The 24,678-nt window shown below is 41.3% G+C and overlaps 1 protein-coding gene across 1 annotated transcript; it reads right to left on the bottom strand.

Moving 5' to 3' along the window:
- Nucleotides 1–2,065: 2,065 nt before the first annotated feature.
- On the bottom strand, nt 2,066–4,954 carry LOC134283987 (uncharacterized). Its single transcript, XM_062857897.1, has 3 exons — nt 4,918–4,954; nt 2,661–2,715; nt 2,066–2,618 (listed from the first exon to the last, which is right to left on the bottom strand). Exons 1-3 carry the CDS (start codon nt 4,952–4,954, stop codon nt 2,066–2,068), a joined length of 645 nt encoding a protein of 214 aa, XP_062713881.1.
- Nucleotides 4,955–24,678: the final 19,724 nt, after the last annotated feature.

Here is a 24,678-nt window from a genome sequence, read left to right on the forward strand (position 1 = left end):
ATACTTACAAATGAGCAATTCGGCGCTGCGCGCCATCTAGCCGTGGAAAGCTTGACCCGACTTGAGCAAGGGTCCGAGCTGCGCTCGCGCCATTTTGGAAATCGACGGTATGCTTGACGCTGCTGCTTGGCGAAACTTGAGGGGGCTCTTGAATCTGCGCGATAAAATTTACATTTAATGTGAGTGAGACTTTCTCATGAAAATGGAGGGGAAGGTTTCTAACCTAGAATCGGGGGAAAACAAGAACGCACTCACATTCGTTCATAATCATACACACGCTGTTGACGCACGCACATTACTAGAAAACAAATTCTACCACGGTTATTCTAGTACTACTACAATACGCTAACACACACGAACGAACGCCCTTTCACTTTCGCTCTATCTCGCCGCTCCCCGGCGATAGCCGGACGGACGAACGAACGAACGAACGGACGAAAGTGCGGGAAGCGATAACAGGGGTGACATCTAGGTGGCGTTACATAATTTAGTGTTTTGTTTCTTCTTTTCATTGTTTTTTTTCTGTTTGTTTTCTTTTTGGTATTTGATTATACAACAATACACGGTCCGATTCGCTGTTTTAGCTGCCACACATACACGCGCGAATCGTCGGAGATAAATTCGACCTAGCTACGTGGGAGACACGCGTGATTGAACGATGAACGATGATGCGTCGATAATACAGGTGTGTGTGTGTTTTGAGTGTGAGTGTGTCTGTGTTTGGGTTCTACAAAATGTGTTTCGATTGACAGATGCTGACGACGGTGCTAGTACTACGCGCGAAAGATGTGTGTGCAGTAGTAGCAGCTAAGAGCTAGTAGTAGTAGTAGTAGATTCTGTGGGTTCGGGTTACGAACAAATCCCACGGATAAAATCAGTCGTTTTTGTTTCAAATATGTTTTTTTTACCTAGAAAACGGGAGCTTCCACTTGAATATAAGTCTTTTCTCAGTTATTTCCACGGCTGCTGAATTTAGGGGAAACGGTAGAATGGTTTCTGCGAACTTGCTGTTTCACACAATAAGAGGTGATGATGGCGACGCTTTTTGTTGCTGTTAAAAGGCATTTTTTTGTTATTCGCGTTTTGGATTAGAGTACCTAGAGGTTTTGTTTTTTCGTGATCAGGTGAAAGTGTGAACTAGTTCGAAATCTCAAATTTTTATGTGAAACTAATGTGATGTTGCGTATCTCGAACCGAAATTATTGAAGATAGCTTAGGAATGAAAATGCAAATTTCGAATGTAGTACTAGACTTCGGATAATCGTTCGAACAACTTGTATAAAATAATTTGCAAAAGTACTGAAAACTTTGTCTTCAGCGACTCCACAAACGTTAGAGCTGTCAATGAACATTAATTTCATCTATAGATTTTATCTGCATACAAACTCAATAACATCAACGTTGGTGAAGCTCCTTGTCGAGGTTAACCCATTTTGTAGAACTATCTCGAGTAGCAATATTCTAGTACTTCACGAAAAATATCACCAAAAAACATACATAGCCGTAAGAGTGAAGCTGGATTTGGTTTTCCAATCGCATTATAGCCTTAGATGACGATCTAGTACTACCACAATTCGGTAATCTAGTACTACCAAGATCGAACTCAAAAGTTCGAATTGAGATACGCAACATACGGTTTACTGTGATTTGCTTTCAATAAAACATCATTAGTTGAGCAGCAGTTCGTCGATCTAGTACCTCACAAAAGTAAGCTTTTGTCAGCATTTCTATCGCTTCGTCTAAACAAGGTAAGAATTCGCCCAACTTACGCTCGTTTTGGAGTTTTTCATCAAGTTTCACCACTATTCATTAGTTTGTTTGTTGTTTTAGTTTCTGAATTAGCTAAATATATGTTTGTTTCTTTTTTTAATCATGTTTAACCATCTACCATCTGGAACAACTGTGTGTGTTATGTTGCTTTTATGAATGTGTGATTTTATAAAAAGGGCTTCTTTCTTGAATACGATATTCCGGTTACTATTTTTTTAAGATAAACTGTCAACACTCTAAAAACTTGACAACATGCTCGGTAAACTTCGCTGCTCCTGACACAATATCATCCGCTCTAAAGGGTAGTAGTTCTCAGCAACGATGCAAATATATTATTATATCCGACTACCTTGTCGTCGCCGCCGCCATCACCACCACCTCCATTCGAGGTGGCAGAATCTCTAGCCTCGATTCCTCCGCCCCCCTCCCGTACCGGCCCATACGGTCCATCGCTGGGATAATCGTAGTGATGGACGGCGTAGCCACCGTTCGCCTTCGCCATCGCCGCCCTAGTCGTCGTCATATAAGTAGTACCCGTAGTACTAGAACCACCACATCTACTACCAACGAAACCGTACGCCACCGCAGTACTAGCATATCCCACGGAACCCTTCCGGTTGCCACCGCCACCGTCCTCTTCGAAAGTTGTTCTAGTTGTTGTTGTATCATCACCACCTGCGCTGTCTTTGTTTTGGTTGTTGTTGCTGTTGTTGCCACCAGAGGTCTGGTGATCATTGTCGCCATTGTTGCCACCATTGTTGCTGCCACCGCTGCTGCCGCCATTTCCGCCATCGCCTCTGCCGTCACCGTCGCCATCGCCGCCCTTATCACTGCCGTCCGGGGCATCGCTACCGACCGAGTGATACTCCTCCGACTTTGTATCGAGTCACAGGCGTAGATCGTACGCGATCTTGGAGGCAATGTTCTTGAAGCCGATGCTGGTACCTGCGGAGGAAGGAAATCACAAGGTTTGAGTTAAAACCTCAGGTAAAATATGGTTAAAAGTATTTTGCTTTAGGAACGCAAAGATTGATTTGAAATAAACCTTTTCAAATATGGTATCGTATTTGTAAACACATGATTGTGGATTTATTTCCCAGGAAAAAAACCAGCTCGATGTTCTAGCACTTTACCGGACAAACCAGCCACTTCCAGACCAACAATTGAAAAGGCCGCATCAACATTTTGTAAACAAACATGTTTCTGCCGACTTGGAGGCCTTTTGAACTCCACCCACGCACCTCACCATCATTAACAGAAAGCGCAAACATCAAGCTTTCTGTCAATGGTGGTGAGATGCGTGGGTGGATCCCAGAAGGCCCTAAGTCGACAGAAACATGTTTGTTTACGCAATGTTGATGTGGCCTTTTCAATTGTTGGTCCTGACTTGTCATCCGAATACTACCCCACAGTAAAAAAAGCGAGCCAACATCTCTGACCCCCATAGTGGTTTCTGCCTTTAGTGGTGTTGCGTGTACGTACACGCTGCATTACACGAACACCACCTGAGTTACTGGTTGAAAATAGTAAACAAAGATCAGCTGTTCCCAGCAAAATCAAATGGGCATATTTTCAACCAGCTGATTTGCATTAGTGTTCGTGACACCGCGCTGCGAAACCACTATTGTGCGTTGAACCCCATTTTGACAGCAAAAAGTTTGTAAACAGTAAAATTTCTGGACCAACACTTGAAAAGCGCGTAATATTTTCCACAACAAAAAAGAAAATTTTCGAAAATACGGAGAATCATGAAAAAATCTAATTCTCTTAGCTAAAATATGTTACAATAAATAAAAACGTGTTCAAATTAGGCCGCAATTGGGGATGCAAAGAACTTTTTTGTTAAAAAATATCACTCGTAAACTACGCCTAAATCAAATGTTTGACCTGAAACAAATGATGACTTCAAAAACATGGCCGCATCGCAGCCGGTTGGGACAAATTGACTCAGACAAGAGTCAACTTCAGCTTGTTTGATTTGTAGAGATGCTCAGCTTACACATTCTTGTGATGTGCTTTGTTAAGGTGTCATAATGCATCACGAAGATTGTTTGCCTCGCGTTTTTGAACTGATGAAAAACTGTCAATTCTGCAGCAACGCAGCAGAAACAGTATCATCGTAATCACTGCGAGTGAGCAAATAGAGTACAGTGAAACCTCCATGAGTCGATATTGAAGGGACCATCGACTCAAGGAAATATCGAGTAGTGGAACAAAAATCCTTTGGGAAGTTTTTTGGGGGACCATCATAGTAACCCAGAAAACATTTTTCAGCATGGAAAAAATTACCTCCATGAGTCGATATCGAGTCAAGGAACATCGACTCATGGAGGTTCGACTGTAATACTTTTTCATACGAATATTCGCTTTGGTTGCAGAGAATTATCACTTTGAAATTTCGAGCCGCATATCCAACATGGCTGTCGATGCTGATGATGCCGTAAGAAGCCTTAATGCATCGTAGCTTAAACGGTAGTTGATCTAGTACTACACCAAGTAAAATATGTATCAGCATCCCGATAAAGACAATAAAAGCAAGATTTTTGTTCATCCACTGATCTGATTAAAAATTGTGGATTTATTACATAATGCCAAACACTGTTCGATAATCTAGTACTACCCTTAATGAAAGTATGATAACGTTTCATGTATTATAACGAAGTTCCTGAACATATGCCTGACGAAATTCTGGATGAGCTGAATTTTTGTATGGTGAGAAGGTAAATTCTCCGTTTTTACAATGAGATGGGGCAAAAGAGTGGGTTTTATGATTTTTTGATTAATTTAATGCTGTTCGAGCACATCTTTGGTTGACTATGTATTAAAGAGGCAAGAAATAATTACCCAAAGTTTTGTTCAAACAGCATCAAATTAGGCAAGGAATCATAATACCCATGCTTTTTGCACCAATTCATTGCAGAAATGGAGAATTTATCATCTCACCGTACAAACATCTATCTCATTACTACAAACCTAGTACTTCACCCATTGTGTCCCATGTTACTTAAAAGTTCGTCTTTCTTTTTTTTTTCGTTCGTCATTAAGCGATTCTCATGTTGAACTCTTCGTCTCCTGTCTAACGGCAGTCAGTCCGCGCTGATGGCCATCAACTTTCTAATCCTTTCTAATCAATAGACGCTCTTATACCTGCATCTTGACCGTGCGCTCTTTGGCGCTCCGTCATCTCGCGTACTACTCGGATAGTTCCCGGAGGTGGATTTACCCAACACCGACGAAGACTTCCTCGACAGTCGACAATGATATGAATTTTTGAACAAACTGCAAAAATCTCTACAGTTTCAGATAAGGAAGGTGTCATTCGCCGCACGCTGGAAGTTATTGTATCGGGCCCGTTTTACCCCACTCTCTCTCTTTTTAATCTTTTTGGAAAAATGCTGGAGTGCAAAGTAAATGATTTATTTGATTCGTGTTTGTGTAAAAACTTCCGTAATATCGAATGGAGCTGGTTTGGCTCACCGCACGGCCTTAAAAATTGAAATATCTTCAAATAACCCCAACATCCCCTATTTCTTTAAATTTTTACATGTATCTTCTCCCGAAGTAGAACGTAATCCATAAGAGCAGGACCTACCCTATGTCAAATTTCCGATACTATGGAAGTTTTTACACAAATACGATTTAAATAAGGCATTTATTTTGCACACCAGGCGGAAATAGATGGGAAAATCCTCAAAAGGTGTGAGAAAGAGAGAGCGGGGTAAAACGAGCTCAATACACAGACTTCCAGCATCGTGCGGCGAATGACACCCTCCTTATTTGAAACTTGTATGAATTTTTACAGTTTGTGTCAAAAATCCACTCCGAGCAGAGATATTGCATTTATTCGCGTTTTATACCTATTTTTTCCCACTGTGCGGTGGATCAAGGCTACTCCAATCGCGGCTGTTAGGAGAGTATTCTCGTTACTACAATATCAACAGCGTTCCAAGCAGTGCTGAAAATTTCATTTCGTCATATCTAAATTTAATCACCTACAGCTCATTTTAGAAGCTGAACCTGAGAATATGGTATATATGCAAAACTTGTGCGGCTAGACCAGTTCTGCAAGAAAGTCACGGAAAAATCTCTATTTTTCGAATATTTAAGGTAAATGTCACGGGCTACCTTCGAAAAATCCCAATGATATTCACGGTGAATATCATTTGGCATTTTTCAAAGGTAGTCCGTGACATTTACCTTAAATATTCGAAAAATAGTAGTTTTTCCGTGACTTTCTTGCAGAACTAAACTAGCCGCACAAGTTTTTCATATACCATATTCTCAGGTTTAGCTTCTAAAATGAGCTGTAGGTGGTTGAATTTAGATATGACGAAATGAAATTTTTGTAATTGCGTTGCATGTTCCCCTACTTTTCACTCGCGGCAAGGTATGTACTGATAACGGCCTACTTTTCTTCACTAAAACAAAAGTGCCGAAAAGTACTACTTTTCGGCACTCTTAAGAGTGCTGAAAAATAATACTTTTCGGCACTTTTGCCAGCGCACACTTTTTCCCAACTACCACCACTTCCGTTGATACAGCTGCTGCTTCTATATTCACTGAGCAGCTCGAGTCCGAAACAGGATGATTTAGCTTCTGATTCAGACTGCAGATCAGGTGTAGATGCTGTAGCTGGAACTGCTTTCGCTCTTGCCTATGCTGCTGCATGACGACGACGGGAGCTTGAAAATTCGTGACACCCAGCCTACCACAGCCTACCTGATCGAACAAAAATACAACGCAGGCATGCTTGGAGGCGCGCACGTGGTTTCTCTTGTTACATGTTTGTGTTACAAAAAGAGATTAAACTTAACGATATTTTTGCAATTACAAAAAACTTTGAATGCAACTCGTTGCAAAACTCGATTTTTTCAGCACTCGTCGTATTTATCCAACTCGGCAAGCCTCGTTGGATAAATGTACGACTCGTGCTGAAAAAATCATCATTTTGCAACTTGTTGCATAAATAACTATTTCAGCACTGGTTCCAAGTATCTTCTTTGAAGTACATCGCTTCGACAATGTTGTAGACTGTTCTGCCGACTGAAATGCAGACCATACCTGATACATTCGAGGAGAACATGTTCCGTTGTCTCCTCCACGCTGTTTAGTACTGTTCAATTACGCTTCGTATTCAGCGCTGCAGCCCATGCTGGGGAATCATATCATACCTGAGTGAGTATTGACCATGCTACGCTCGCCAGAAACACCTCTTTCTGCTTCGTGGTCCGACGATGTTCAAAATGATCGTCGCTGTAGCGTTGGCAGCCTTCGCCACTTTTCCTCATGCGTAGTCAACGTACTTTATGAAGTTCAGACGATCATCGACGATCACCCGTGGATGCTTCGCATGTCCATGCGATTACGGGCTCTCCGACTACAATTCCCATCCTATGGACTGCTTTACACTTGCTGACCAGAAGCACTTCTGTTTTATGATGAGAAATCTCAAGTTTGACTCCAGTCATCTATCTTTCAACAGTTATAATTGATTCCGTCACCAACATTTCTATTTCTTCAAGCTTCTCACCTGTTACCAACAACACGACGTCAATTTTCCCTTGCGGAAACCGAACTGATTGCGCTGACAACTCCTTCTCACTTTCAGCCCATGATGTCAACCTGTTAAGGCTAATCTTCTCTTTTCTCAGTTTCCTTATGGTATCCAGCAGATATATGGGCGTTCCGGGCCCTTTTGGCGGCTTTTCTGGTTTCGAAAGCAACATCAACTTCTGAACCTTCCATCTGTCTGGAAAATAGCCTTCGCCTGACATTTTTGTAGCGCCGTCGCCAACATCGCCGTTCTAAGTGTTACATTGGGGATCCCATCCGGAACAGGACCTTGAGGCCAGGGTTGTTAACGTTAATCAACGATTAACGCCGTTAACGTTAACTTTCGCGGAAATCAACGTCAACGGCGTTGCGTTGATTTTAATGAAAATTAACGTTAACGTCAACGGGTTGCGTTAAATCAACGTCAACGATGACGTTACTTCATTCGTTAATTACTGTGATGAACGAACAATTGAAAAGTATTGAGTCAATACATATGGCTCGTCGAATTTACTACATTTTGAGTTGATCACAGTAGGCATTCTGCATATGTCAACTTTTTTCCACATTCCAAGTAAGTTGGTCATTCCCCTTACATGGCATTGCATAGAACGATTTCTATGAGATCGTATTAGAAGCTGCAGATTCGGGGAAAGTTTGAAAATACCATCATGGCAAAGCTGTCGAACTTTCAAGATCAGGTTTTTGAAGATCAAGAAGCAAAAATTTCACGTTCGAATTTCTGAATTCAAGAATGGTATTATCGGAATTTGGCATCTAAATCATGTATCCGCGACCTATTCCTGGTCTTCGCAAACCTCAATTTCTCATTCTTTCATTTGCGATGAATTATGAAAATAGTGTAATACTTTCAAAATCAGTACATATTCCCTAAAATTTGCATTTATTCAAGTTGTCTCGTAGGACGTCCAATACCTATGCTTCTAAAACGACCAAATGTCGCTGTAATTTCGTCATACGACTCGTTACCCACGAAATAGCGCCCACATTAGTGGACTAATAACTCTTCGCGCACTAGGCACAGTTCCAAGAGTCGCTTAAAGAGTTGCCACATATAATGTAGGGTTAGCGAAAGTGATACACGGGAGCTCAAAATTGGTCAAAATGAATGCATAAATTCGTCGTCAAGCCTTGAGACAATTAGAATACATAAAATGTACAAAATTAGTTCCAATTGGCAAATATTTCGCTACAAATAGAAATCCGCTAAGATGACCTACAACAAATTTGTGTAGGAATGCCAGCCACATTTTCTCACATTGTCTTCCTCATGTTTCTCCTGCTATTCAAACTAAAATTAATAGATCCCAAAATTTCAGGATTATTTCTCTTATGTTATTTGGATTATTCTTGAACGTTCGCTAAATATTATGTCATCGGCTTTTATTGACAAGAATTGGCACCATCAGGGATCGACCTTGATAGATTAGAATTTTAATAACTCCAAATGACCACCGTAATGATGAAAAATTCAAGATTTTGACACCTTTAAAAAAGAATACTCTTAACAAATGTCGCACGGTATAAAAATTTTGATTATTATCGAACTTTCATGTACCTCGGATTTTTCTTCCTGAAATGTTAGGATTTCGGCTATAATGTATAAATGCAAAATAAGAAAATATTCTACCGGGAAAAAATTGAGTTAGTTGAGTTTTTGGCTATTTTCTATACTAAAAATTCAATAATTACTTTTTAAGCTCAAGAAACGTCCCATACAAAATGTATGGAAAAATTTTCGCCGATTAAACATTTTCTAGTTTTCCCATTGTAAATATATTGCAAAAATACTAATCATTTTTGAAGAAAAAATCGAGGTACATGAATGTTCGATAATATTTAATCAAAATTTTGACACCGTTTGTCGGTAGAGATATATTCTGAACATTTTGATTTTTCATATCGTTGATTCAACTGCGACTGAATAATGCTGTAAATATTTCAACTTCTCGATCCAATTACAAAGCCAATTAAAAATTAAAGTTTTCACCAGACATTGCTTAGAAAGCTGCATTAACTCCTATATAAATCCCTCCAAAATGCCCAACAAATTCCGTCATGTTCATCAATAATATTTGAGTGGTGATGCGGTGAAAAAAAACATTTTAAATACTACAATCAACGTAAGATTAACGGAAACGTTAACGTTAAATCAACGCTTTGCGTTAACGTTAACGTTGATCAACGATTCCAGAAAATCAACGCAAAAATCGTTGATCGTTACAATTAACGTTAACGAATTAACGTAACGGCGTTAATCGTTGATTAACGTTAACAACCCTGCTTGAGGCGTTTCGCGATTACCAACTGTTGGATAGCAGAGTGAATTCAGTCTCTGCGTATGGGGTAAACGGTAAAAAATTTGTGTGTCGAAAAAGACTATCCACGGTATTTCCCAGCTTGCATGGGAACATTGCCACGGGTATCGCTGGACACTACAGCTTCGCTACGCATTGCCCCAAGGGTTTTCATCGGCTTCTGACATAACTCTCTGTTGCAGGCAGAGAATCGTCAATTTTCGCCCAATCACACTCACCAGTTGTGTCGACAAGGCAGAATGACTTCAATGACTACAACAGAACCTGGAGTCATGCAGCAGCTTACCAACTGGGTTGAAATTTTTCGACCCCCCCCCCCCCTCCGTAACGCTTTTTTGTATGAAAATCCTAAAACTTTTGTATGGGCCGTAACGCTTGACCGTACTCCCCCAACCTCCCACGTTACGTAATTTGTGGACGGCGCCTAACAGGTCTTTTGCTGGAACTTAATCAAGCACTACCTTACCAACCACACATTCTAAGCTGCCATAGGCAATCTACCCCAAAAAAAACCGGAGTACCCAAGACCTCGGTAATTGCAGTAACCTTGTTCATGGTAGTAATGAGTAGTGTTTTTGGGGTCTTGCAGGGTTAAAGTACGCAGATGACTTCATTTTACTAGTCTTTGGTGAGCATCTAAAGGTCACACGGTGGAAGTTATAACCCGCGCTCGCAGCGGTCCGTGTGATGGGCGAACAAAATTTGAGCTACCTGCCAAAAAAATGATCCCGGCTAGCATATATGGCCATCCCACGGCTTCCCCCGGAAACTGGTTTTCACCTGTTTTGCCCATGAATCTGGGTGTCGGAGATACCAAAAGTGGACGTTACTATTAGAAAGCACTTCCGTAGGGGCGCGAACCCTCAGAGTGTTAGGGCCAGCTTTGCAAAAAGAGCGTGAGAAGTACCGAGAAACAAATATTCTCTACACCGACGGCTCTAGAGAGGACGACCTGGTTGGTATCGGTATAAACTGTAAGATGATGCTTTCAGCCCTTACCCGCTGTTACCCGGCAGGGCGGCCTAAAGCAGGGTACCTCCACTAAATGTTGGATTTCGGATGAAATTAATTCGGTAAATAAAAATATTAAATAAACTTTGCAACAAAAACTTATATTCTAATCTGACCTTAGGAGTGTTTTGCCCCGTTCTCCCCAAGGCACTGGTCGCTGGTCACACGTTGGGGCCCTTGCTGCAGTGGTGGCGGTGGTCGTCGTTGGCTCCCGCACGGTCTATGCGGAGCTTTTTCCTTCTTCTTCTTTCTTCTTCTGCTTCTTCTTCTTGGGCACTATCAGGCTACCGAAGCGGCCGTCCTTAACTATTAGCTAGGGGGAAGAGCGGGCTCCTTTGTCGGATCCCCCATAGCGACGGTGGTGTATAAACACCGGACCGGTCTACTCCGCGTAGTGGTCCCGATAGTTACCGCAGTAAACTATCGTAGGCAGTACACCCCTTTGCACTGACCTACCTTTGTTCTCCTTGGCTTTTAGCTACGGCCGTGAGACTGGCTCATTCGGCTGAACGGCCGTAGCGAGAACGGTGGGTATTCGAACCTTTAACTGAACCACCGGGAGGCGATTTGTTCCTTCGCACTTAGCACTCCCAAAATGGTGGCGGTTCGTACCACGGTTCGTGATTGCACTTTTCCCGGACCAATTGATGCGGAAATCAAATTGTGTCCGTCGCGCTTCGCGGTTCGTAACTTTCTTCCTCTTTCCAAAACAAAACAGCCACACACCGCAAACGATTGTTCTGCTGCTTGTTGCTGCTCGATGTGTGCCATGTGGTGGGGAGATTGGGGGTCAAATGCCTCACCGATACAATTTATACGATTTTATTTCCCTAATTTAATTCGATACAAAAAAAAACTAAATAAAATAAAACAAATTAAAATTAACCAAAACACAGTGGTGTAAGTGGGTAAAATGCACACAACAAAAATACACAAAATTGTAACCACAGGTTACAAAACCCAGACTGCAATGATTTCCACCATAACTGAAAACCTGTGCTTGGCTGACCTGACCTTGGCAAACCTGGAGAAAATAACCCACACCAGTTGGCATTTTTTTTTTAATTTTTTTTTTAATTTAATTTAAAAGCTATGTTCACGGAATTGATAAACCTTTCCCCTTTTTTGTAATCCTTCGCACAGAACTAAAAGATAAACCAATCTAGGACTTAAAATCTCTAAGTAAGAAAAAATAGGTATGTAGAGCACTGAGATTATTTTCATATATTATGCTAGAATGCATCACCAGTCCACGTTTTCGCGTTCGGGACACACTCGTATGTAAACACGTGTAAACCGCTCTCGATAATTTCGCTGATAACAGCCAAAGTTTTCGCTTAAACCGCTTACAACATCGGTTTTACGAAAATATTAACTTCACTACGCTTGTGAGAAGTGAAGTCATCATCAAATTCGTCGGTTTAGTACCCAAAATCAATAAACTATTAGTGCCAATATCACTCGGTATCACGCTCGACTAAACAGCCATCCATTGTGTTGTATACACACCCGTGGTAGTGTGTGGTGATAAACATCCCGAGTTAACTGTGGTAACCAAAGTGGTGCTGAATCTGTTTATAGTGCGTTCAAACAAAATCGGATTGAAGTGTGAGAAGGGGTAGTAAGCTACGGCCTATGGCCGGTAGCTCCAGTGTCCCTCCGGGGGGCACATTTGAGCAGCAAGGCCGCAGTACTCTGCCCCAATGGATGCTAGGACCTGATAATTTAGGTCACTCTATGGTGTTGATACTGCGACGCAAATCCGAAAACGATGAATCATCACACAACAGAAACGTTCCTCTACCAGATCCCTTCATTGTTGGATCATCAATCCAACAAATCATCGGTCTGAATGCAGCCAGAGCAATGAATGCCACCCGAGAAGGACGCGGTTCTCGCTATCTCCTGCGGACCAGCTCGAAGAGTATTGCCGAAAAACTCATGCAGATCACCGAACTGTCTGATGGTACTCGAGTTGAAATTGTCATGCATCCCACCATGAACATTGTGCAAGGTACAGTCTACGAACCTGACTCCATTGACGTCGAAGAAACACGGATCGAACAAGAATTGAAATCACAGGGAGTAGTCGCAGTGCGCCGAATCAAGAAACGGGTCAATGGTAGACTCCAAAATACCCCTCTGCTAGTACTATCGATCAGTGGCACCGTATTGCCAGAATCCATTTACTTCGGCCTGATTCGCATCGAAGTCCGCAAATATTACCGTTCACCGATGATGTGTTATAATTGCGGGTTCTACGGTCATTCACGGAAATTCTGCAGACAAACCGGAATTTGTCTACACTGCTCTACAACGCACCACGTCCCCGAAGGAGAAAAATGTCACAATGAGCCAAAGTGTGTACACTGTGAAGGAAGCCATCCAGTATCTTCGCGTGACTGTCCCAGATATAAGGAAGAAGACAAAATACAGCGGTTGAAAGTAGATCTTGGTATCTCTAACGCAGAGGCAAGACGCATCTATGGTGAATCATCCCGAAACGACACATTCAGACAAGTGGTTCAGAACGAAGTTCAACAGGAATTGGCTAAGAAAGACCAGATCATAGCATCTCTGCAGAAACAAGTCGCCACTCTAGCCAAAGAAATAGAATTGCTGAAAAGGTCACAAACATCCATGACTCCAGCCACACCAATCATACAGCCTTCCGCATCAAAACCCAAGCCGACCACGAAAACCGTAGCTACAACCTCGTCACAACCCACACCGAACCTATTCAACCGTCCATCACGCAAGGACAAGACTACATCGTCACCATCGGGCAAGCGAACCGGCGGACGAAGCAGTGTTAGATCGGACTACGATGTTATAACGCGAAGCAGAAGTGCAAAACGGCAGCTAGAAGTGTCTCCCACTGATGTAGGCAAAGATGTGGGTAAAAGAAGTCTCGTGCCCCGCGGAACGACAAGCACTTCTATAGAAGTAGACGAATGATGGATAAGCAACTGCACAAGAAGTACTCGAAAGCCATCGATACCATCGACCCCGCTATGACCATGGACACGACAACGGACAATCACACTACAACCCACCTATTTGAACATTGCTCTACCCACCTGGATTACGATTCAGAACAACGAATATCTGCAACGCTAGCCAACAGTAAAACACATCGGAAACGGTTTGAAGGCGACGAAAGTGTAGTACTCCCTTCACTTCCGGAAGAGGAAGCGCGACTAGACGGTGCGGATATCCAGGACGCCTTTCTTCCACCTGTAGATCACCAATCCTCTAGTCCGGCCGTAAGAGATACGACACTCCTGTCACTACCAGAATTAGCGAAAACTGACTGCAATTTCTACGATGCTTTTCGAAACCTCTTCGGACAGCCATCCACGAGCAGGAACTACGTCTTCAGGAACTCTGATTCGCCAAGTGCGAGGCTTTCCACGTCGACCCTGACCAGGGATGTTCCGGATCAGTCCGACGAGCCTCTGGCGGCAGTCGGCGTGGACCAACCAACTCACTGGGCAAGTATCAACTCTCCATTATTTCCTAGTGATCAGTCATATCCCATCGGTTATCCCAACATTCCAGCGTCATCGAATGATGAAACACATCGCAATCGAACAACCTCAAGCATCGACGGAGACAGCAACACTTCAAGGCAGGAACAACGAGGAAACCTGCTACTCTTCCAATGGAACATTCGCGGATTTTGGAGCAATTACAACGAGCTCAATCACCTAGTGCACGAAACGCCACCAATAGCCTTGGGGCTGCAAGAAATGATGACGAAGAACACCAACAAGGCCCTTCGAGGACAATACAATTGGATTTTTTCCGACAGGCACTACTCGCAAGGCGCCGGCGCTGCCGGCCTGGGAATTTTGTCTGAGGTACCCCACAAGTTCATAACAATCCATTCCGCAATTCCTGTTTGCATTGCACGCCTGTATAGCCCATACAACATCACAGTAGTATCCATATACGTTCCACCAAATAGCCTGGACTCTCACATAATAGACACCCTAAACACCATTTTATCGACCACAGAACCACCCTATATAATAGGAGGGGATTTCAACGCCGCCCACGAAGCCTGGGGGAGTCCAAAATCATCAAAAAGAGGTCAACAGTTACTAAGTTGGTTCGTTGAAAATGACCTTTTAGTTCTGAACAATGGAGAACCGACCTTCATAAGCTCTCGTCATGGAAGCACTTCCTGCATCGACCTGACGGTCGCCTCCAATAGTCTTGCTAGTCGACTATATTGGTCTATCGGAAATGACACAAACGGTAGTGATCATTTTCCGATCCAAGTCTACACACAAGGAAGACCCACAGGAATACGACAACGAAAGAGATGGTTGTATAAAAACGCTGACTGGACCCATTTCGAAAATAATATATTAGAATTCGTACAACCAGGTTCAGATATTTCGATTGAACAGCTTAGTGATATTATCGTAAAATCGGCCGGAACGTCAATCCCAATGACATCTGGCAAGCCAGGTGGAAGGGCTGAAATCTGGTGGACTGACGAAGTTAAAGCAGCGATTAAAGCACGTCGAAAGGCCCTGCGAAAGTTGAAACGGTCCTCCACTATCGATCCCGAGCACGAATGTTTGAGGAAAGCATTCCAAATAGCTCGAGCTACCGCCAGGAAAACTGTCTCGCAAGCAAAGCAAGATACATGGGATATATTCTGCAACAGTTTCAATCCGCACACCCCGTCACAAACACTTTGGAGCAACTTCAACAAGCTTAGTGGCAAAAGAAAGCAGACAAATAAAGGAATTGTTATAGAAGGAAAGTATGAAAAAGATCCATCCGTCATCTGTGAACGCTTCGCTGAGTTTTTCCAGCAATCCTCAATGACTTCTACCAACTCTAGTAATGCCAGCAGCTATGAGTGCAATATGTCACCGCCTGCAACGATCGAGGCCTCATTATTGGATAGAGACTTCACTATCAATGAACTCCTGGGTGCCATCGATTCTGCAAAGGGTTACTCTACCGGGAACGACAACATCGGATATCCAATGATTCAGCACTTACCAATCGCTGGAAAATACGCCATGTTGCGAACCTTCAATCGCGTCTGGGCTGAAGGACAGTTTCCTGCACGTTGGAGAGAAGGGATAGTTGTACCCATCCCAAAGCCCCACACCACCCACAACTCCATGGAAAACTATCGTCCCATCACTCTTCTGAGTTGCATTGGGAAAATCTACGAAAGGATGGTGAATCATCGTCTGGTTACGTTTCTAGAAGAGCAAAACATTCTACATCCCCAGCAACACGCTTTCCGGGCTGGACGAGGGACCTCTACCTACTTTTCCGAGCTAAAAGAAATCATAGAAAATGCCAAACAGTCCAAAACACATCTCGAGTTCGCTTTGCTCGACATTCGTAAAGCCTACGACCAGGCTTGGCGCCCTCACATTTTGCAGCAACTAAAACGTGTGAACGCTGGTTATCGCATCGAGTCGTGCATCACTCAATTTTTGAACGATCGACGGTTTCGTGTCTGCTATGGCGGATCTCTTTCGTCCGAAAAATCCTTAGATAACGGTGTCCCTCAAGGATCGGTGCTAGCAGTTACGCTATTTCTGCTGGCGATGAACACGGTTTTTGACGTCATTCCAAAAAACATTCGAATTTTGGTATATGCCGACGACATAGTATTAGTTGCCTCGTCCAAGCAGCTATCTACAGTGCGCCAACATCTCTCAAAGGCAGTTCATGCAGTTAATGAATGGGCAAAAAACATTAAATTCTGTCTGTCGGCTTCCAAATCATGCCTCTTGCACCTTTGTCATAGAAAGGGGCACAGAGGATACAGATCGCTTCCTGCAATTGCCCTGGAAGGCGAAACCATCCCTGAAGTGAATGCTGCCCGATTTCTAGGAGTATGGATCAATCGCCGAGGTCAATTTTCTATGCACGCTGCCAAGACAAAAGAGACTCTGCAGAATCGAATTAACTTCATTAAAGCTATATCATCGAAAGCCAGCAGGTCCTCATTATGGAAGATTGCCAATGCAGTATGTATGTCGAAGCTCATATATGGTGTAGAACTATTTGGAAACGAAATCACCACTCTTTTACAACCCATTTACAATCAGCTCTTAAGAATCTCGTCAGGTGCCCTCCCCTCCTCCCCGACCCTTAGCTTGGCTGCCGAGGCAGGAGAGCTTCCTTTCAACCTACGGATTACTGAAATATTCATACGTAAATACTGCAGAATTGTCGAAAAGTGTAACAAAGAATATACGCACTTTCGAAAAGCTGTGGACTTCGCACTAAACAACGCTGCAGGATTCAACCTACCAAGTATTGCCAAGCTTCAACGTGTTGGCCGTCGTCCTTGGAATCTCCCACGAATACAAACGGACTCCACGGTTAAAAATGCCTTTAAGAAAGGACAAAATACCAGACTCGCCAGAATCATCGTCGAAGATCACCTCAACTCAAGATACGCCGACCATACCAAGTTTTTCACGGACGGATCAAAAAGTGCTACAGAAGTCGGTATCGGAGTAATTGGATCTAATATTTGTATCGAAAGAAGCCTTCCACCCCAATGTAGCGTCTACACAGCGGAGGCTGCCGCTCTGGAAGCCGCTGCACGTCAGGCTCCCAGAACACCTACTGTTATACTATCCGACTCTGCAAGCTGCATCACCGCCATCGAAAAAGGAGAATCAACACACCCCTTCATACAGGCCTTCGAAAAAGCATCCGCTCAGAAATGTATTACAGTTTGCTGGATACCAGGTCACTCTGGTATCCCAGGAAACGAGCTGGCGGATAATGCCGCCGAACGTGGACGATCGTCCAGACTTCTATCACGATCTGTTCCTGCCACCGATGTATCCCACTGGGTGAAAAAACTACTTTTCAGACATTTTCAGGAACAATGGTCTAACAATAGAACCACTTTCTTACAGCTAAGTAAACCAACGATTGGTAAATGGATAGACAGGGAAAATCGCCTCGAGCAAAAAATTTTAACCAGACTTCGTATAGGACATACCATAACAACTAAAAAACATCTGTATGATAAAAACAGTTCACGAAATTGTGACATCTGCAAATCAGAGTTAACAGTTGAACACATACTAATCAACTGTAGGAAGTTCGACTTACTTAGGGAAGAGTTAGCTTTAAGCAACAATATTGAAATACTATTAGGTAACAACAAAGACAATGAATCAGCTCTTATCAAGTTTATAAAAAAAGCTAACTTGTACGATAAAATTTAACAAAAGTTTGCAGTTAATAAAAAGAGGCGAATGAACCTAGGTTTAAAACCTCTATAATAAAAAAAAAAAAAAAAATCACCAGTCCATCGACTTCAAAACGGTATACGACAATGTACACTCAAATTATTCGACTGATAGATTCTAAGTGCGCTAAGCGCATAGACTGCCGGCGAGAGAGAGAATCGCTCGTTTATGTGCAAGTGATAAAATCTATAAGTAAGACACAAGATTTTTATTATTACTAAAATATATTCCAAGTGCAACAGTATAACAAGTAACCGTTCGCCCATAAAATTTAAAAGGAAGCAAACAGATAAGAAACCATAATGGCGCGCACAGAAGACGAATGTTTTGCACGAACGCGTGCTGTCGGATTCCATTGACCGGCTGAAATAATGGATATACTCAAGAGTAAGTACATAATTCGTTCTTTAAAATATGTTTGGTGCTCACAGTGAGCGAATTCCTATTGCAGCATCAGGATCGATCGCTTCACTAACGGTGAAAAGTGGCGAACTTTGCAGCCGAAATAGTTTAGCTCCGTCATGCCAACACCAGCATCCGGTGGTACCTCCAAAGTGCTGAAGGAACGGTGAAGTCCGCGACGGGATCACTTAACCCTTTGATCTTAAATATCTGGTATTATTCATGGAATAAAGTAAACTCGGTTGCAAATTATAAAAAACTAGCTGTCCCGGCAAACTTTGTCTTGCCGTCTTGTGGTGGTTTGACAACTGTTGAGCTCAAAATAGCACCGCACTCTAGATTGATTTCATTTCGGTCGTGTTGATTTCCTTCCCAGCTCATAGAAAATCAGTTCTTTATCAATTTTGTTACTTTTCTAGTTGATTTTCGTAACTTTTTGTACATATAAACACAGCCACCATGAATACGAATCAAATGGTGTAAGGGTCATGCTGATCGGTTCGGCCGTTCGTGAGTTTTGTTGCCTCAAAGGGGCTGTAAACTCATTTTTATATATATAGATATTGCATTTATTTACGTTTCGAAGCCAATCCCACCTGAAAATGGTTTTGTTATTCGATCCAATATAACCCATACGCTGAACGATTGAAAACCGAAAGCGACGCACATAAATTCTATCATGATTGAATCGACAATGATTCAACAGCGCCGCACATAGTTTTCAAGTGTAAAAGCAACTGGTCATAATCCAAGTGCAGAACTATTAAATTTAATATGTTTTTTTATTCTGAGCGTATGAACAATGCAAAGCGACGAGCCCGACTCACTAGTAACCACGTTGCTCAAGTCGTAACGCATGCATAAATACGGCGTATATAAAGCAAGCATTACTGTGTATGTACAATTAAAGTTGGATTGAAGTGGAAAAAGGCCCCAATATACAGTATGCAGCAGGAAAAAATGCGAAAGTGTTTTTCAACTTCAAACCTCATTTTCGTCCATTTGACGTTAACCAATCTATGTTTCAACGTTCCATGATATCTAATAGGCTAGTTTTCTGAAAAGTTAATTAAAAATGTTTCCATTTTGGTCACTAACCTTTACAAAGCGGCGCCTGAAGCTGAAGATAATCAGAATTTTCAAACCGCAGACAAGTACACAGGTCGCTAAATTTCGTAACTGATAAAACAAATGTTTTAATTTTCTCTACAATATCATCAAATATACCCTCAGTGTACCAGTAGCCGCTCATGTTCCAATAGCCGCTCACGAGCGTAGGAAACAAAGTTCCCTGCAAAAATACAATATTTTTTACACGGATATTCAAAATATGCGTGCCGAATTATACACGGATGAAGACAATCATACATATTTATGCCAATAAACATCATTTTCAAGACGGTGAGCGGCTATTGGAACACGAGCGGCTACTGGTACACTGACGGTATGTACTTATTTCATCTATCATGTGAAACTACATGGCTCTGGATCAGTATGGTCTGGTTGTTCATCGAATTCAAGCTATTTTTTTTACTGTTATAGTCATTTTGTTTAATGACCATTGGGCGAGTAGTTTATTGATACCCGCTTATAATGCTTACATTATCACAGCTTAAACATCAAATATGATTATTTTTATTTTGCATTACTAGAATATAGACATTGACTGATACACTTTCATGAAAAAATAGTCATATATATCCCATATTTAGCGTGTAATAGTGCCTTGAACTTTTCGCATTTTTTCCTGCCGCACCCTGTAGTCGCATTGTAGTTAACTTCAATTTGGCTTCATTGGGGCCCTTGCCCACTTTAACGACACAAATTACCCATTTTACTGGCATTTTACCAGATTTGCTGGTATGTCTGAAACATACTGGAAAAACTTGTGATTAGAAGGCACGAAATGTTGCTAATTGGCAAATTGAGAAATGTAATTTGTGAAAAAAACGTGTTCTGGTGGGATTCGAACCATCCCACGACTCCGTATTCGCTAGACCGGCGCTTTAACCAACTAAGGCACAGAAAAGTAATGATTCTGCGGAACAGAAAGCTGTTACGGGTATACATATTTGTTACATTAATAAGACAGAATATAATTGTTAAATGTGTTATAAATTTTATATTCGTGCTTTATTTGTGCTACATGTTTTATTTTAACTTGTAAATATTCCCCGAGTTTTAATACACATTTATAGGGTTCTGACAGAATAGAGGTACATGAAATGTAATCCAATATTGATTGCCAACTTTCAGGCCATTTCGGGCAGAGGTCAAGTACTAGAGATGTAGCCCTTTCCCTGCCACGGACTTCAAGTTATTGAGCTCAAGTGTCGAAACCCGAAACGGGATGCACGATTAGGAATCGTTTTCCTAGACAAAAACAAGCTATGAAAGCAGCAGCAATGACTGTCAATTAAAAATCAAACTGCCAACTTAAATACAATTCCAGGATGACTGATGGACCCAAACCAATACATGAAACCTCGTCATCCTGTGATTGGAAGATGTTATCCATATGGATAACAGGGCATATTTATGTTATGTGTCGTGTTGCGTCAATATGTGATGTTTCTTGTTTGTGCATGTATGTAAGGTTATATGTGTCGTGAATTGTTAATCCATTGAAATAATTTATTTTCTTTCATTTTTGTAACATGGCGCCCAACGTGGAGCCCCTGCATTTGTAAGGTTCCATGTTGTATTTTGGGGCCCAACTTAAAAAACCCCGTGTATGCAAAGGCAAGCTAGTTGGAAGGATTATAACTTCAGTCTTGAGGCCATTTTTTTGTGGAAAAGGGCACGTCCATAAAAGTAAAGTTATTAGGTTAGATTTATTTGTTACGTGATTTGGAAAGCAGTTTGACTTTCGGGTAACATTTTAGTTGTTTTGAGTTGAGGTGTTTTCTGTGGACTTGTTAGTCCTGTTCACCGCTACGTTTCTGGAAAGCATTGTGGCTTTCGGGTAGCACAACTCGTTTTGGTTTTGTTTTGAGTTTAGGTTAAGTTATTTATCTTTATCTTAGTGTTAAGTATATGGCCTTAACACTATTATTATAAAGGATATGACGCATATGGAAACTGAATTTTTCGTGAATCGGTGAACGATTCACGAAAAATTCTTGCTCAAACGTTGGATTGTGTTACGGGTATAAATATTTGTTACATTAAGACAGAATAATTGTTAAATGTGTTATAAATTTTATATTCGTGCTTTATTTGTGTTACATGTTTTCTTTTAACTTGTAAATATTCCCCGAGTTTTAATACACATTTATAGGGTTCTGACAGAATAGAGGTACATGAAATGCAATCCAATACTGATTGCCCACTTTCAGGCCATTTCGGGCAGAGGTCAAGTACTCGAGATGTAAACCTTTCCCTGCCACGGACTTCAAGTTATTGAGCTCAATTGTCAAAACCCGAAACGGGATGCCCGATTAGGATTAGTTTTCCTAGACAAAACCGAGCTACGAACACGATGATTATCACGCCTTTCAACTTCTGAGGAATCTTTAAAATATATCGGTAACATGAAATTTCAAAGAGTTGATTCAACGTATATATTTCCCATCACTATTTTTTTTTTGATTAATCGCACATATGTGGATTACTTTTAATGATTTTAATCATCAGAATTTTCTGTCGCATGGTGATCTATTAATTATGAAAAAAAATTGTCGTAATAAAGTTTTGGTAAGCCCAGAATAGAATAAAAATCTATTCATTCAAAATGGACTGAACTATTACTGAAGTTACATATTGTAGGTATAACCAGTTTCAAAAACCGTAAATTCTATTTTTTTCTTACAACAAATATTGATTTTTTGAATTACATTGAGTCAAACAAATGTCACCAAAGGATGGTTAAAGCGTTTTTTTTTATTCTATCTATGTTTTTAATATGAGTTGCGTTTCAATAACGTTATGTTTTAAAAAGCATTTATTTATTTTCATTTTTACGTTGTAGCTAAACGTTTTCTATTGAACTGCCTTTAACATTTTTTGTGTTAAATTGTATGTTAGCATCCTTTTTTATTGGGCAACGGAAATTGATAAATTCGGCACCAACATTTCAAAAAGAAATTATTAGAATTATTCTAAAAAGTTGCTTGTAATTGAAAAATTATGATATTACGAGAATTTGTAGAAGATAAGTAATGTAGGAGTGTTAAAACATTGGATAACAATTTTCAAGTAACATTTATCATTAAAAGTTTATCATGTACAAGTGGATTACTGAAAACTTTTAAAAAATTGTTAAATTGGATATAGAAAGTAAAAAAATAAAAATATATCAGAACAATTTTTTTCATCACGGAAATCATGAAAACATTGATTATGTTTATTTTTGATATCCTTTATTGTTTTCATTGACGCTCTCACGCGCCCTTACTAATACTATCATAAGCTGTCAACAAATTGCACCGAAACCGTTCGTTTTTCCGGTATCAATTGCTACACCGGTGCAGTGCACCGTCGGGAATAAACGAATTCGACATTACTTTCGCACTCCACATACCTAGCCACCAGGCAGTTTGTTTCGCTGGTGTCTAATTAGTATGCGTTGGTGTTGGTGGCGATAGTGGAGAAGCATCTGCGGGCGGTCAAACAAGTTTTTTTTCATGTTTAAGTTGAAGTTTATTTCTGGCCAGTCCACACCGTTTGGCATCAGCTGTACTTTAAAGTCCGCCTATTTCTAAGCGTAAACACGGACGGTCAGGGAGAAATTCACACACACCTGACACCCTACATATCTAACCCTTCAACACAAGAGCCAGGACCTAAGGCTTCACTTCCTATCCGAGGAAAGGCGTGATCAGATATTTCTGTCTCAGAAATACCGACGGCGTCGACTAGGATCGAACCTAGACCGACTGTGGTGAGTGGCAAATTACGCCTACCTCTACACCAGCGACGCTGCTGACATTCCACCATGGATGCCTTTGTGGATTCCTTCTGGGGATAAGCCAAGGAAATTCTAAAAAAGCTCCATTAGGGATTTCCATATTAGTTTTGTCTGGGATACATTTATTCGATCTACTTAGAGATTTTTCCAGGAACTTCTAAAGGATTCCCAGAAGGAACTCCTGGAGGCTTTCCAGAAGGAACTGCTGGAGTATTCCTAGAAAACCAAAAACTACAGCAAAAAGGAAGTCCAAATAAAGCCAAGAAGGGTTATTAGAATATTCCCGAAAGTAACTCCTGAAGGATTTACACATGCAATTCCAGGAGAATTTTCCGAAGAAACTTTTGGACTATTTTCATAAGGAACTCCTGAAGGATTCTCAGAAGGACCTCATGAAGATTTCCAGGAGCAACTTCTGGAGGATCCTAAAAAGCAACTCGTGAAGTATTCCTAGAATGAACTCTTGGAGGGAACACAGTAAGAAGTCCTGGAGAAACTCCAAAGACGATGCTAGAGAGAATCCAGCAAAAGTTCTTACAGGAGTTCAAGATCAAAGTTACAGATGGAAGTCTTGAAGGAATACATAAAAGAACTCCTGTTGGAATTAGAGATAAAAGGAAGGAGGAATTTTAGAAGAAACTCTTGCAGCAATCGCAGAAAGAACTCCTGGAGCAATTCTTGCACGAGTCCCAGAAGGATTTCTTGGGAGAATGTCAGAACGAACCCTTTAAAAAAATCTAACTGTTGATACAAACCCAGAAAAACTTTTCAAGCAATTCCAGGAAGAATGCCTCCAGAAAACTTTCAGAAGCCCTGGTGTGGGGGGGGGGAGCGGTTCAGAAAATTATTTGATTATTCAGTGGATAACTGACGCTGAGGAAGATTACAAGTGGTAGTCGAAATACGCGTATCTGTCAAAGGATAAGCAACATATGGCGGAATTAAAAGGTACGAAACTGATTACACTCATTCGAAGAGGGTATTCTGCTTAGAGGGTTCGAAAAGTCGGTACAAGATAAGTTTGATAGTAAACTGCAGACTATGCATAGGAAATCCAGCAAAAATGGGACTGATATGCGATTCACGGCAGTATGCTTAATGAGCGGAATATACTATAAATCGTGTTTTAAGTATTACACAGTGAAGAATGTCTCGCCTCCTCCGACAGTATCCAATTTCAAGAACGGGACGCATTCTCATTACATGGCGACCGTGACAGACAGTGATGGAAAGTTTATGAAAAAAAAAATATCACTTCTTGATTGATATGAGCTGGTGTTCATTTCTTTGAAGTCTAAATGGATAAGGAGGGGCGTTCCACCTACTTTCAAAGTACCAACTATTTCAATAGCCATAGCGATTAAGAACCACAACGCATGGTTTTGACTATTTTATACCCTTCCAGAAGTACACTTCCCTAATTACTCACCTGATA

This window comes from Aedes albopictus, chromosome 3 (assembly GCF_035046485.1).
Source record: "Aedes albopictus strain Foshan chromosome 3, AalbF5, whole genome shotgun sequence".
NCBI classification, from domain to species: domain Eukaryota; kingdom Metazoa; phylum Arthropoda; class Insecta; order Diptera; family Culicidae; genus Aedes; species Aedes albopictus.

Bases quoted from the DNA above. Each gene is read 5' to 3' on its own strand.
- LOC134283987 (XM_062857897.1), bottom strand. From the start codon at position 4,954: ATGACGGAGCGCCAAAGAGCGCACGGTCAAGATGCAG. The intron at 2,716-4,917 runs GTATAAGAGCGT...CTTCCTCCGCAG, and splicing joins AGCGCACGGTCAAGATGCAG to GTACCAGCATCGGCTTCAAG. The intron at 2,619-2,660 runs GTGACTCGATAC...CTCGGTCGGTAG, and splicing joins ATCGCGTACGATCTACGCCT to CGATGCCCCGGACGGCAGTG.